At 39.0% G+C, this 15187-nt stretch overlaps 1 protein-coding gene across 24 annotated transcripts in view; it reads left to right on the top strand.

Moving 5' to 3' along the window:
- DOCK8 (dedicator of cytokinesis 8) overlaps positions 1-15187 on the top strand; it is a 252223-nt gene that overhangs the window by 69816 nt on the left and 167220 nt on the right. For all 24 annotated transcript variants that reach the window (XR_008536987.2, XR_001720634.4, XR_010148794.1 and 21 more), the window contains 2 exons: positions 1019-1194; positions 4084-4155. Coding sequence is in view for 12 of the 24 variants with exons in the window: in XM_016960514.4 (XP_016816003.3) it covers positions 1019-1194; positions 4084-4155 (248 nt within the window). In the remaining 12 variants the exon portion in view is untranslated. The remainder of the gene's footprint in view (positions 1-1018; positions 1195-4083; positions 4156-15187) is intronic.

Below are 15187 nucleotides of genomic sequence, written 5' to 3'. Positions count from 1 at the left end.
ATAGAGAAAAACAGTAACTTCCCCACCACCCCCAACCTCCCTTGGGCTGATGACTCCAAAGACTGCCATAAATGAACACTTCATAGAGCTGCTATTATTATGACACAAATCTACTTGATCTAAGGGATTCTTTTACTTTCTTAGGGTGGTCATTCCTAAGTCTTTGGATTTCACAGAAAAGAAAATATATTTTAATTGAGGACTGACAAAGGTTGCCAACTTTTTATCAATTATAAGAATTGTTTTTGTAATTACCATCAATTTCTATTATTTCTTTTACTCCCCCTCTTTCCAACTGTGGAAGGTAAAATTGAAGAGCAAAGAACACTTATTTCAAAGTGAGTAAATTTAGCTATATGAAAACTCAACAGATTGCCCTGAGTTTGCTTGCGTAGCTGCAGTCCAGTGGAAATTTCTTCCAGACCAGCACCAGTCACCCCAGTGACATTTAGAAATCACTGCCCTGGATTGTTTCAGCCACCGAAACACTCGGTGTTCACTGTCAGCTATGATTATATATGAAGTGCTTTCGAGAACCAATGTATAGCATAACTTAGGCCAAAAGAAACACTGTGCCTAAACACTCAGCCAAGGAGTGTTGAGTTTGCCTGGATTTCTGGAAAATTGTCTCCATTCCCTAGTTCACTGTATTTGGGTAAACAAAACATGGCCTCGGAGAGCTTTTGCGGGAGAAATTATAAAAATTCAGCGAAGCTTTGTGATCTCATTTTGGATCTCCTCAGGATTCCTCATCAAGTTGCAATTAAGGAGAGAAAAATTCCGCCTTGGGGTGTGATTTTAATTACTCATCATGTTATGACTTGACTTTCTGTGCTGCATTTTTTTCCATATCACTACTTCTGTGTTTGACAGCTCCTCCAAAGAGTCGCTCCGTTTTATGCCAGGAGCGAAGTACTTACTAAGTCAAAGGAAAGCACGGCAAACATCTCCTATTGCCTTCGTGCTTTTACCAGAAAACTGGGTGAGATCCTCCTTTTCCTTTTCCCTGCCCCTCCAGCCTCAGTTTTATGACCCTGTGGAGCCAGTGGACTTTGAAGGACTTCTGATGACACACCTGAACAGCCTGGATGTGCAGCTTGCCCAGGAGCTCGGGGACTTCACTGATGATGACTTGGACGTGGTGTTCACGCCAAAGGAATGTAGGACTCTGCAGCCCTCTTTGCCGGAGGAAGGGTAAATAGTTTTCTAAAATGAAGATGCGATTGGGATTGTCATGATTGTTTTCAATAAGTGGGTAGGGGAGATGCCTTCAATCTGAACTTAAAAATAAAATAAAATTACTCAATCCATTCAAGTGTGTGGGACAGCTATATGATATCATCATCTAAGTATAGATAGTTTTTAAGTTAGTTTGGCCAGAGCTTTTGAAAAGCTATGTGGAGACTAAGCCAGTGCAAGGGATGCAGGAGGACCAAATGAAATGCTCAAGAGGAGGTTAAAAGTGCAGGCTCTGGAGCCAGACCCCCTGGCTGCCAGCTCAGTGACCTTGGCTGTCACATGACCTCCCAAATCCTCGGTTTCTCCATTTGTAAAAATGTCAAGATTTTTAATGATAATTACTGAAATGCCGCCATCCAGAAGCATTTTAATTGCTTACAGTTATGAGACTGGATCAAGTTAGAAACATAAGGTAAAACCACATTTATTGAGCATCTACTATGTTCTGGGTACTGAGATAAAAAGATGAATAAGTCAAAGTCCCTCCTTTGAAGAAAGTGTCATGCAGTGCTAAAACAGTGGGGAGAGCTCTGTAGAATAAATATGTGAATAGCTAATTAGGGCTTGAGTTTCTATAGTTGGCTCTTCTATATGTTTATAGGCATGGGCATTAGTTTTTGGCATCAAACTAACTGTGGAATTGTAGCTAAATGAAACTCCTGTTGCTTCTAAAATGTAAAAAAAAAAATGTCTCTTTGGAGGTTTAGGATAAACTTTTAATTACATTTATTTTAAAAGCCAAATTAAGATTCATATCCTCCTGGACAGGTTCCATCTTCTCATCTTCCCCAGAAGGTCCCAGAAAGAAGATCCTGACACACAGCCCCTGCCCTCTTTACTCTGAGATATTCTAGTTCTATTGTGGATTTTATTTCATCACTGTTGAAGGAGGTTGGATGATAATGGGCTGGTATTATTGTGAACCCTTGCTCTCTTGTTCAGACAGTCCTCACTCACATAGGAGAACTGACCATATGTGTAGCTCTGATGTTTTAAAAATACACACTTCCCAGGAAAGAAAAACATTGTCATTTTTGGGAAACCTACTCCCCCATTTTCAGTCCATTTATTCAGGTATGACTTTAGTATAAGTTAACACCTACTATTTCATCTTTAGTGGAGAATCATTTAATTTATTCCTTTATGTAAAATTTATGGATGTTTCCAAATATGGTCAGAATCTTGGAAAAAGCTGTTTAAAATGCTTACAGTAGCCAGTCACCCCAGCTTGTTCCTGTGGTCCCAGCTACTTGGGAGGCTGAGGCAAGAGGATCACTTGAGCCCAGGAATTTGAGTTCAGCCTGGGTAAAATAGTGAGACCCTGTTTCTTACAAAACAAAAACAAAAAACAGTACAATGAATTTAGAGGAAGGAGGAGTTTGGGTTTTTTTTGAAATTTGATAAGGAAGATAATTTCTTTACTTAGCATCCGTTTTTTAGTATACTGTTGCCTTGTCAAAAGAATTTATAGGTAACATACCTGTCTGATGACTTTAAGACGACTTTAAGACAACCTCTACTATTTCAGTTGTTGCCAAAAAGTCTTCTGTATAATTAAGGCAGGGGAAGGTATCATCATCACACCAGAGTAAACAATAGCTGACTCCTGTTAAACAACCTGTGCCTAGCCCAGAACTTTATGTTGAGCTGTGATGGCGTGGTAGTGAAAAACATGAACGCTACAGGTGAGCTGCCTGGATTCAGGTCCCTGCTCCACCACTTGCTGTGTGACTTGGAACAAGATCCTTACCATCTCATTTTTCTGCAAAGTGAGAATAATAGTAATGCCTGTCCTATGGTGCTGATTGAGAATTAACTGAATTAATACGTATAAAGTGATTGCCTCAGTGCGTAATGCACAGTAAATGCTACCTAAGTGTAAACTATTAATATCATATATGCGTCTTTTTGTGTGCCAGGCAGTCTTCTAAGCACTTTGCACACTAACCGATTTAATCTTCATCAAAGCTGTCTACTAAAAGGGGCACTCTTACTACTCTAACGGCTTTAAGGAGAGGAAACTGAGGCACAGAAGGGTTGAGTGACTGACTGGCTTATGGTCACATAGCTATAAGCGATGAAGCTGGGATTTGGGCAATTAGGGCCCAGAGACTGCATGTGTAACCTTTACAATATTTCATCTAATACTAACAGCATGTCTCTGTTCTTACCTCCTTATCACAGATGAGAAAATTAAGGCTTGTAGCATTTAAGCCTGTTTATTTCTGGTACTAATGCATTTGCAACAATAGCAAAAAGCTTTGCTACAATTGTTATTTTTGATTTCAAGACTCTGAAGCACTTGAAGAGTATTGCTCATGGTGCATTCCTTAAGTAGACATGACAGGAACCAACTGAATTAATGATCACCAACAAAAGCAAGTGTTTGCAATTTCGTCAAAGCATAAGACAACTGTTCTTTTTCCTGGCTTTCAAAAAGGAGAACATGCGTGTCCTAACAAGGTTACACATGCATAAAAAATATGTCCAAATTACCCTGTCAGAGATAAGTATTTATACTTATTTTCCTTGTTTTGTATTCGATTACAGCTAGTTCTACCTGTCTTGTGTCAGAATGCCTTCAGGGATAGTTATAATTTAACATGATTCTGTATAATAAAGAAAACCCACAAAGCAAAAAATGCCAACATGTTTGTCTCATCAAAGTAAAAATGTTTATTGCCCCAGGAATACTTCAGACATTTGGAATGATTGGGCAAGAACATCCTAAGCATTCTCACTGATAAGGATTTAAATTCGTGTCATGTTCCTTGCTCATGATAAGGGATTGTTTTGTTGTTTTACCCAGTAATAACGTGTTTATTTCATTTTCTGCCTCATTAGGGTTGAACTGGACCCTCATGTCAGGGACTGTGTTCAGACCTACATCCGTGAGTGGCTAATCGTGAACCGGAAGTAAGTTACTTTTTTTCCGCTTTTTGTATATAAATATTAATTTTATATTGTTAGTTTTTAAATATTTCTTAATACTTTGAACAGTTCTAGGTTTACAGAAAAATTGCATGGCAAATAGAGTTCTCACGTACGCCTTCCTTATCCCCACTCCATATCACACACACAGTTCCCCTATTATGAACATCTCACTTTAGTGCGGTGCATTTGTTACAGTAGCTGAGCCAATATGGATATGTTGTTATTAACTAAAGTCCATAGTTTACATTAATGTTTACTTTTTGTGTTGTATATTCTATGGGTTTTGACAAATGTGTAATGACATGTATATGCCTTTACAGTATCATACAGAATTGTTTCACTGCCCTAAAAATCCTCTGTGTTCCACCTGTTCATCCTCCCTCCCTGGCAACCACTTTCCTTTTTTACTGTCTCCATAATTCCACCTTGTTCTTCAATGTCTTTTTGTGTCTTGATAGCTCATTTTTTTTATTGCTGAATAATCTTTCATTGCATGGCTGTACCATTGTTTATTTATCCATTAACTTACTGAGAAAGAAAGTTGTATTTTAAACATAAAGAATAGACTGCAAGGTTGCCCAACCCCCAGCCCGTGGGCAACATGGAGCCCAGGATGGCTTTGAAAGTGGCCCAACACAAATTCATAAACTTTCTTAAAACATTATGAGGGTTTTTTTTGCGATTTTTTAAAAGCTCATTAGCTATTGTTAGTGTTAGTGTATTTTATATTTGGCCTGAGATAATTCTTCTTCCAGTATGGCCCACGGAAGCCAAAAGTTTGGGCACCTGGAATAGAGCCTTTTTGTTGTCTTCTAATTCTGATGAATTCCTAGGGGGTAAAAATTAAGTGAATTGAAACCTGGCCTCAGATTCAGAGGTGGCGTTCGAGTTTATGACCAAGAAATAAATTACTTGCTGGCCTTCCAGTAAGGGATCTTTCTCTCCTGGATTAATCAAACCGTCTGTGACATTGTTCTGAGCTTTTTCTCTCCATGCCATGGACCTGGACAGCACTTTCTCATGAGAAACATCTATGCATATTGAAATTCTCAGCCTGCATGGGTGTACATGTTGGGGAGTGAGATGTGGACTGTCTACAGATTAGGGCACACCCCACTAGAGACACATCACAGAACCTTTGACAAGACATTAGTAGTTTAAAATTCTGATAGCCTCACTCCTCCTATAACTCAGTAAGAATTACCATTCTATGGGGTAAATGATGAAAGACTTTGAGGATTGGGTTTTATCTAGCTCCTGGAAGGGTGCCATTGAGTTTGTGCTGAGGTTTTCTGGAGTAATGTCAATATGCACACATTTTCAGCAGCAGAAAAAGAGAAAGCATTGATTATTAAAAGTTTTTAAGAGAAAGTTAGATGCCAATCCATCATCTGTTCTAAAATGAATGGAAAACAAAGTTTGCCGGGCAGTCAGATAAAATTATGGTTTGCTGATAATAAATAAAAGATGTCAGAACAAGTTGTTCTCAAGTTTTTAAATGCTATCATTAGAGGTACTTTCTGGACATTAAAGATCTAAAAAAAATCTGAGAAGGAACAAATAGAAAGATCCATTTTGATACATTTGGTTTTCAGATTTATTTTCTATTTCGGGCTTGTCCACTTTTTCATTTCTCATGGCAATGCAAGCTTCTTGGAGTAGTGATTTTTCTTGATCTTGCACAAATGTAAGAGAAAAAAAATGGACTCTTTTTGGAATACTCGTTGAAATTTTAGAAATAATTATGAAACACAAACCATGAACATTTGATGTCTGTCCTTTGAATAGTGTTGGGTTTTTTTGGTATATGTTTGTATGAAAACTAAATAAGATTATAATATCATTTTTGTAACATGCATTTTCAGTTTTCACAGTAAAGAGTGATTCTCTTCCTTTGCTATTAAATATGCTTCCTCAATACAATGATTGATGATTGCGTAATATATTTATACCAAAATTTATTTAACCAATTTTAATATTTAGGTGATTCCTTACTTTTCAGTGTTGTGCTTAAAATGCAAAAACATCCTTCTCAGGAAAAATTTGTACATATTTATGATTTTTTTTCTTTGGAATTAATTCCTACAAGAGGAATTTCTATGTCAAAGGATATGCACAAATTTAAAGATTTGGAATACTAGATCAAACATTATGCTGGGCGCAGTGGCTCACATTTATAATCTTACTCAGCACTTTGGGAGGTTGAGGTAGGAGGATCACTTGAACCCAGGAGTTCAAGACCAGCCTAGGCAATATACAGAGACCCCACCTCTAAAAAAATTTTTTTAAAAATTAACTGGGTATGATGACATGCACCTGTAGTCCTAGCTACTCGGGAGGCTGAGGCAGGAGGATCACTTGAGCCCAGGAGGTCAAGGCTGTAGTGAGTGATGATTGCACCACTGCACACCAGCCCAGGCAACAGAGGAAGACCCTATCTCAAAAAAAAAAAAAAAAAAGGCCGGGCACGGTGGCTCATGCCTGTAATCCCAGCACTTTGGGAGGCCAAGACGGGTGGATCACCTGAGGTTGGGAGTTTGAGACCAGCCTGACCAACATGGAGAAACCCAGTCTCTACTAAAAATACAAAATTAACCGGGCATGGTGGTGCATGTCTGTAATCCCAGCTACTCGGGAGGCTGAGGCAGGAGAATCACTTGATTCTCTAAAAATAGCTAAACCGGGAGGCAGAGGTTGTGGTGAGCCAAGATCGCGCCATTGCACTCCAGCCTGGGCAACAAGAGTGAAACTCCGTCTCAAAAAAAAAAAAAGATTATTGACACTACATGCATGAATCCTCAAGAATATTAGATGTTATAATTTATCAACATTTCCAATTTTATTTGATAAAAGGTTGTCTTTTTTTCATTTTCTTTTACTATTAGATTAGGCATCTTTCTTCTATATATTTCTTGGCCATTTTTTATTTTTCCTGGTGCTCTGCTTATTCGTGAAATTTGTGCATCCCTATTAATGTATTTGTCTAGTCTGATTTATTTTTGGAAGCACTTTATTTGTTAAAGATATTAACCCTTGTCTATTATGTATTAAAAATGTCTTCCCCAGTATGCCTTTTGTCTTTTAAAGTTGTTTTTAATTTTCAACATTCAGAATTATTTGTCATTAAATCTATATTAATATTTTTCCTTATATTTAATTTTGGCATCATGCTTAAAATTTGATTCACAAACTTATTATTATTTTCTAAGAGTATGGGATTAAAGCATTAATCCAGATCATTAGCCACTTGACTGTTGCTTCTGTTCCCTTATGTGTCTCCATTTGTTTTTATCTTTTCTACAGAAGCAATGGTTACCCATATATTTATTATATGCAAGTTTTTGCATCTTGTTCCCCTAAAAAAGAAAGGAATATCTGTTTTAATTTTATGTTTGGCAACATTCTAGGGATGGGATCACCATTGGCCCAGTTCTCTGCACCCCTGTGTAATGGAGCAGTTCCCTTCTTAACGGTCACCTAGTGGACAGGGAGAAGTGTACAACTTCAGAACTCATTGTCAGTTTCTGGCAAGCTTTCTTGTAGAAAAATTGCATCTCTTTCTATCCCTCTGCCTCATTCTCTTGCACTCTGAATCTAACACTCTGCCCATGAAAACTAAAATTCCTAGCACACACTCCTCCCAGGGATCATTCTGTCTCTATGTGCACCTGTCGTATTTTATCTGTGGGGAGAATCCAGTACACTATTGCCAGATGCCCTTCATCTCCCAACCTCACACAGTTTTAGCTTGTTGTTTTCTGTGAGTTGTATCTGTATTGTTTTAGAATAACCAGCTGGAAGCTGTGATGCTTTCATAGAGAAGCCACTATTATGAAGAAGGAGAATTCAGATTTCTGTATAGACACTGACCAGGGACTCGTGGGCAGGAAGGTGTGCAACACCTTCTTATCTTTATTCAGTGAGTTCCCCTTTGGGGAGACAAAGTTTGGTACATCCTTCTCTTTCCAGCTCCATCTGATCCACAGAGGTTCTGTCCAGATTCAGGCATTAAGTTATCTCTTCATTTGGATGAGTTTCCAGTTTTTCTGTGTCTTCATAAGTGGTTTACTAGAAAGTCGGAGGAGGATGCAATAGGGGTTGCTGGCCATTTGTTAATTAGTGATTAATTATTTAGCTCTCCTTTAATTGGTTATGTGCCAAATAATGTATGATTGTTTTGAAAGAAATCAAGTAATATGGAGGTGCATTAAGGAAAAGGCAAATCTCATGCCTCACTACTTACCAGTGTCCTACCCTTCCCTTAACTCACTCTTCACTGCATAAAGCCCAGCTGTGTAGCTTCCAGATCTTTTCATACCCTCACAAAAAATATTTGCCTATTTATATTTTTCACATAAAGATATATGTATTAATGTATGTGTTTATATATTACAAACATTTCTTTAAAATAACTGTCCATGTCAGAGCTATATCCCATTCTACTGAAATGCTGCCTAGTATTCAAAGGGTGAAGGAATGTGTCATAAGTTATTGAAACTAAATGACCATTTTGGTTGTCTCCATTTTTCATAATTGCAAATAATACTGAAACAAACATATCTGCACATTTGCCCCTACACATGTGTGTGAATATTTCTGAGGGTAGAAATGAAGCCAGTGCACATGGTATACTCTGATAGGTACTGCCAAATTCTTCTCCAGAAAAGTCGTGCTATTTCATTCCGTTACCAACTGGGCATGAAACTGGCGTGTTCCCATATTCTTGCCAGTGCTGGGTATTATTTATTAAAATAAAATTTCTATTCCTCCAGTCTTCTTTTAGTTATTATTTTAATCTGGAAGCTATTACACCTACTTTCTGAATACAGTTTCCTATCATCAAGTTTCCTTTCCTTATGTGTTCTAAAATCCCAGTTAAATATGCACTTAACCATACAACCGTAAGTCCCACTCTTGAGTATTTACATAAAACCTATGTGCAAATATAGCAGTTTAGCAGTTTTATTTGTAATTGCCAAGACTGCATAGCAGTTTTATTTGTAATTGCCAAAAACTGGAACAAAACCCAGATTGTACTCAGTTGGGTAGTAGATAAACAAACTCTGGTAAATCCATACAATGGAATACTACTCAGCAGTGAAATGGAACAAACAATTGATATATACAACAACATGGATGAATCTCAGATACAGTATGCTAAGTGAAAGAAGCCAGACAAAGGCCGGGCATGGTGGCTCGTGCCTGTAATCCCAGCACTTTGGGAGGCTGAGGCAGGTGGATCACTTGAGGTCAGGAGTTCCAGACCAGCCTGACCAACATGGTGAAACCCCGTCTCTACTAAAACTACAGAAATTAGCTGGGCATGGTGGCACGTGCCTGTAGTCCCAGTTACTCAGGAGGCTGAGGCAGGAGAATCGCTTGAACCTGGGAGGCGGAGGTTGCAGTGAGCTGAGATCATGCCATTGTACTCCAGCCTGGGCAACAAAGTGAGATTCTGTCTTAAAAAAAAAAAAAAGAAGAAGAACCCAGACAAAAAAGAAAACTGCATGATTCCATGTATCTGACATTCTGGAAAAGATAAAGCTACAGGGATGGAAAACAGGTCCATGGTTACCAGGGTCTGGAAGTGGGGAAGGGGGCTGACTACAAAAGGACATGGGAGTGCCCTTTGCGTGGTGCTGGGACTGTAGTGCCCATGATGTAAAATCTGCCTTGGACCATTACATTAGAAGAAATCAGTTCCATTTATCCCAAATATTCCCTCCAAGTGAAATACTTTGGTAGCATATATAATAATAATTCAATAAATATTAGCTATTATATTTATTAAGTAGTACATATCAGAAAACATACTTATATTAGCATGTCAAAGGAATGAACACGAAATTCTCTCCCATATATTGAATGCACCGTGGAGAGGGGGACCTGCCTTCCTCTGGAGGACCATACTTAGTGAAGCCACTTTGCCTTATAAGGACATGCCTTTGTTATCCAGAACCATGCAGTCAAACACTGATTTAGTTAGCTCCTTTATTTCTCAATTATCTCCTGCTGATATTACGTTTGTCCATAATATCTAGAGATAGGCTTTTATGTCCTTGCTAGCTGTGGTAATGGTTTTGAATCCTACTTAGGGGGTAGAGGAGTAGAGTAATGGCCACTTGTGTTCCCTCCCACCCTCATCATTCTACAGGGCATTTGCCACTCAAGTACTATAATTGAGACATTTAAATCATACAAATAATGCTGCCCATGAAGGATAGAGGAAATTTTTAGATTTCCTTTTAAACCTAACAGAGAAAGATTAAGTTACATAAAAATGTAAAATACATGATCTCCAGTACATTGAAGGAAATGTATTTTCTTACTTGAAATGTTTGTGTTACTTAGACTGGAAGATTTATTAAACGATTTCCATTCTATCATTCATGTCTACAGCACCAAATTTGGTGTCCTTGTTCTAAAAACAATAGTACTTTTCTCCCCATGACTTTTGAAAATGATTACTGGTTTACTGATTAGCATGGCGCCATGTTTGCTTGTTTGTCCAACCTTTTATCTGCATATTTTGATAATGTTGTGTGGATTAATATTTGATCACATCCTTTGGGTGATATTAACGATTTTAAGCTTTATTTCTTCTGTCATTTTCTCTAAATGAACCAAAGAGGGATAAACTTCAGAATGTTTTTGATGCTTGGTGGAGAGCTGAACTCTTAAGAAATTACACTTGTTTACATACTATATTTATTCTTGCCGCAGAGACAGTGAAACATTTCATGAGTGTTATGGGCAGCATCATAAAAGCCTTTAGATTTTGTTTTTCATCTGGGATGATTAAGGTAATTCTGAAGGAAGGTTGAGCTCAAGGAGAGCTGAGATATCAAGGAATGGGGTATCATCTGTTTTATTACTCCATATTTTACTCCCAGTGAAGTAGTAAACAATTAAAATTCAAACACATCAGTGCATATAACTCAGTTATTCCCAGAACACCATAAAAATGTCTCCCTGATCAATAATTGCTTATTATGACATGCATTTGTTGTGCTAGCTGTCAAGGTGCTTAGCTATTTGCTTTCTAAAAGTATGAAAAGCACGCCCGGCTCATCAGCCTATGTGGTAACAAAGAGCAATCCAGCTGTGGATGTCACAGAGCCACTCTTGACCTGTTATGCGTAGACTCCTTCCCCACAAATCCAAACCCACTAAGACTCTCCAGGCTCTGTTAACACACACCAGCCCGGTTCAGCTTGGATGCCCTCCTCACACCATGTGGGTTCTGATTTTCCATGCCAGGCAGTCCATCTTAAATGGATGCATCCTCACCATGTTTGGGCTTCAACTTCCTATTCTGGACCTCCTCGGCTACTCCCTACCCCAAGGCATGGAGGGCTGCCTTGTTCTGATGCACCTTATGATTTTAGCACCAAATTGTACAGGAAGGGAGAGAAGGGAAAGGAGAAAGAAGATGTGAAAGGGAAGAGAGGGTAGGGAAGAGGAAAAAGAAGATGAGGAACACATATTATTTTCTAATCCTCACAATAGGTCCTCAAAATGAGCAACATTTCCCCCTATTTCACACTTGAGGAAACTGTGACTCAGAGAGACTAAGGCACTTGCCCAAGGTCTCTTAGTACATTAAGGAGCCAGCATCTGCACCCAGTTCCTTCTGACTCTAGAGCCTGGATTCTGCCTGCTGCACCACACTGTCTTTAAAGAGAACGCTCTCAAAACGTGCTTGGTCTTTGGATTGTCTCAAATGTATTAGAATAGTGTTTTAAGAAAAGGAATGCAGATCTCCTGGGAAGCAATAGGTCGAGTTCATTTCATGAGAATCATTTTTCTAGCCATTGGCCTACTTCCCCATTTTTCTCCTGTCTGCATCTAGGTGCAACAGGAACTTGGCTTTATTTGACTCCATTGCCAGGGTGGGGTAATGAGGCTGGGACTCTCTTGTAGCCAGTGGCAGTGAGCCAGCAGTCTCCCTACCCAGTGATGGTTCCTTCCATGGCCAGCACTTCTGGAATGAGTCATCTTTACATGTTTGCCAACCCTTGTCCTCTCCTCCCCAGCCAGGTTCACCCTTGCTGCTGTCAGGGAGCTTTGAGACTTTCTGAGATTTTTAAATGGGGAAGTAGATGTTAAACCTAGTATGAGGAAGAGAGGGAAAGTTTGCTCTGGTTTCAAACACACAGTCATAGAAGATGCTAGTCTTAATGCTTTCCATAGCAAAAACCCTGAAGGCTTAGAGTGTACACATTGTGAACTGAACTTTTAACATTATTGTGTAACTCATTTGTTAATGCCTATTTGTCATTGACTGTGGGGTCCATGTGAAAAACTCCCACAAACACTCTAACAAAATGGAAAACAGAAAAGAAAGCAAGCATCATTTGTGTACAATAGCCAAAGAACAATAGCCAAATAAATTTGATGGTCTCAAAAGTTAAGCATCTTTTGAAGAGAAAATTTGATTTTAGGGCCGGGTGGGGTAGCTCATGCCTGTAATCGCAGCACTTTGGGAGGCAGAGGCGGGTGGATCACCTGAGGTCAGGAGTTCGAGACCAGCCTGGCCAACACAGCAAAACCCCGTCTCTACTAGAAATACAAAAATTAGCTGGGTACGGTGGCGCATGCCTGTGATCCCAGCTACTTAAGAGGCTGAGACAGGAGAATTGCTTGAACTCGGGAGGCGGAGGTTGCAGTGAGCCAAGATCATGCTGCTGCACTCCAGCCTGGGTGAAGGAGCCAGACTCTGTCTCCAAAAACAAAAACAGAAAAAAGAATTGATTTTGATTTTTTCGGACACAGTGCATGAACTTTTTATCATAAGATGTTAAAGCTGGGGAAAATATCTTAGAATTCACCTCATGTTCATGCTTTACCCTATGAAGAAACAGAGGCACAGAGAGAAATAACTTGAGGATAATGGAAACAAGCACACATCTGTAAGTGTGTGTGTGTGTGTGTGTGTGTGTGTGTGTGTCAGAGAGAGAGAGAGAGATGTTCCCTTGTAAGTAAACACTCTTGGAAATAGCTGCATTTTATTATAATACAAAAAGTAATGCTAAAGCTGATATAGTTCTGGTTGCTAAGCTTCACACACAAAAGGTCTTTAGGAAGCTGCTTCCTAATTTTTATTTCTGTGGCCCAAAAAAGTCTCCTTGTAAACCTTCGTGTCATGTCATACTAAACCTTTGACATCAATACCCTTTAAAATGTACAGGTCCTTAAAAAAAAAAAGGGCAAAGGGCAAATACTAATGTGGGAAATTTGAATTTTAATTAACTGTTTCAATGTTAGGATAAATTAATGTTAGATAAATTCTTTGGTAATTTTTCCCCCTAAAATTGGATTTTTCAAGAAACATCACTGGTTCAGTATATTGTTATTTGGGGTAGCATAATTTTAGGGGATAACTTAATATTTGCATATATTTGTCACTACTTTGAGTTGGTTTTTGACCCCTGACCCCCAGCCAGGATGTTAGATCACACAGATTTTTTTTTTCTTTGAGCCCTTAGGGAGAGTCCAAAACAGTCACTTTATGTACTAGGAAAGTTTACCCACTCAGCACACACAGATATGTTGTTGCCTACATTTATATTTGTGAGAGTGACTGTTAAGAAACTAGCAGGTTTATGAAATCCGTGTGAGAATTTCTCTCAAATAACTGTTAATGGACAATCCAGCAATCCTCCCATCTCAGCCTCCCAAGTAGCTGAGACTACAGGCAGGTGGCACCATACTTGGCTAATTTTTTGTGTTTTTTTGTAGAGATGCGGTTTCACCATGTCACCGAGGCTGGTCTCAAACTCCTGGGCTCAAGTGGTCCTCCTGCCTTGGCCTCCCAGAGTGCTGGGATTACAGGTGTGAGCCACTGCACCCAGCCTGTACATTTTCCTTGAAATCGTTTTTGGATGTTTAGTCTTATTTCCTTATTCAGAGTTCACCTTGTTTATTTTTTTTTTTATTTCCCCAATTTAGCCTGCTTTTCACCCAGCCCTAGCAATATAGGTTTGGGTCAGAGAAATTCAAGTGGCCAGGGGACGCTAAAGATAACCCATTATGGCCGGGCACGGTGGCTCACATCTGTAATCCCAGCACTTTGGGAGGCCGAGGCAGGCAGATCACAAGGTCAGGAGATCAAGACCATCCTGGCTAACACAGTGAAACCCCGTCTCTACTAAAAATACAAAAAAATTAGCTGGGTGTGGTGGTGGGCACCTGTAGTCCCAGCTACTCAGGAGACTGAGGCAGGAGAATGGTGTGAACCCGGGAGGCAGAGCTTGCAGTGAGCAGAGATCGTGCCACTGCACTCCAGCCTGGGCGACAGTGAGACTCCGTCTCAAAAAAAAAAAAAAAAAAAGATGGCCCATTGTGGTAAGCCTTGACTTGAATTAGTCACCAAGCTAGTCTTATCTCTTTTCTAGGCTAATTCTTGTTTTTTTTTGGCTCAAAACAAATTGTTTGTCTTCAGAACACAATAAAATCCAGGGAGAGTGTCCTGTTCTTCCTACAGACGTCACTGGGACATCTTATTCTTTAATTAATTCAGTCAACTAAAATTGGTCAAGTACCTGCTTTCTGTGCCAGAGTTATAAACTTTGTATTTGTATAATTGCTAGTAGCTCTCTTACATTTCTTACTTTATGTATCTGGCATTTGATCTACCTAATACCTTCCAATATCACCTCATGTCCCTTTACCAGCTTGGTGGTTTTTCTATAGTTCAGGAAATCAAACAAAATGGTGTGTGACCTGGAGGTACTAGAAAAACAATAGCAAACCAACTCCAAAGCCAGCAGAAGAAAAGAAATAACCAAAATCAGATCTGAAAAAAATTAAAACGTGAAAATCCATACAAAAGATCAATGAAACCAAAAGTTTGTTATTCAAAAAAAAAAAACAAGGTTGATAGACCACTAACTAGATTAATATAGAAAACAAGAGAGAAGATCGATCCAAATAAGCACAATCAGAAATGACAAAAATGACACTACAACTGATGCCTCAGAAATATAAAAAATCCTCAGAGACTGTTATAAAT

Source organism: Pan troglodytes, chromosome 11 (assembly GCF_028858775.2).
Source record: "Pan troglodytes isolate AG18354 chromosome 11, NHGRI_mPanTro3-v2.0_pri, whole genome shotgun sequence".
In the NCBI taxonomy this organism is placed as follows: Eukaryota; Metazoa; Chordata; class Mammalia; order Primates; family Hominidae; genus Pan; species Pan troglodytes.
The sequence above is the reverse complement of the archived record's forward strand: the minus strand, read 5'-3'. Positions and strand labels throughout refer to the sequence as shown.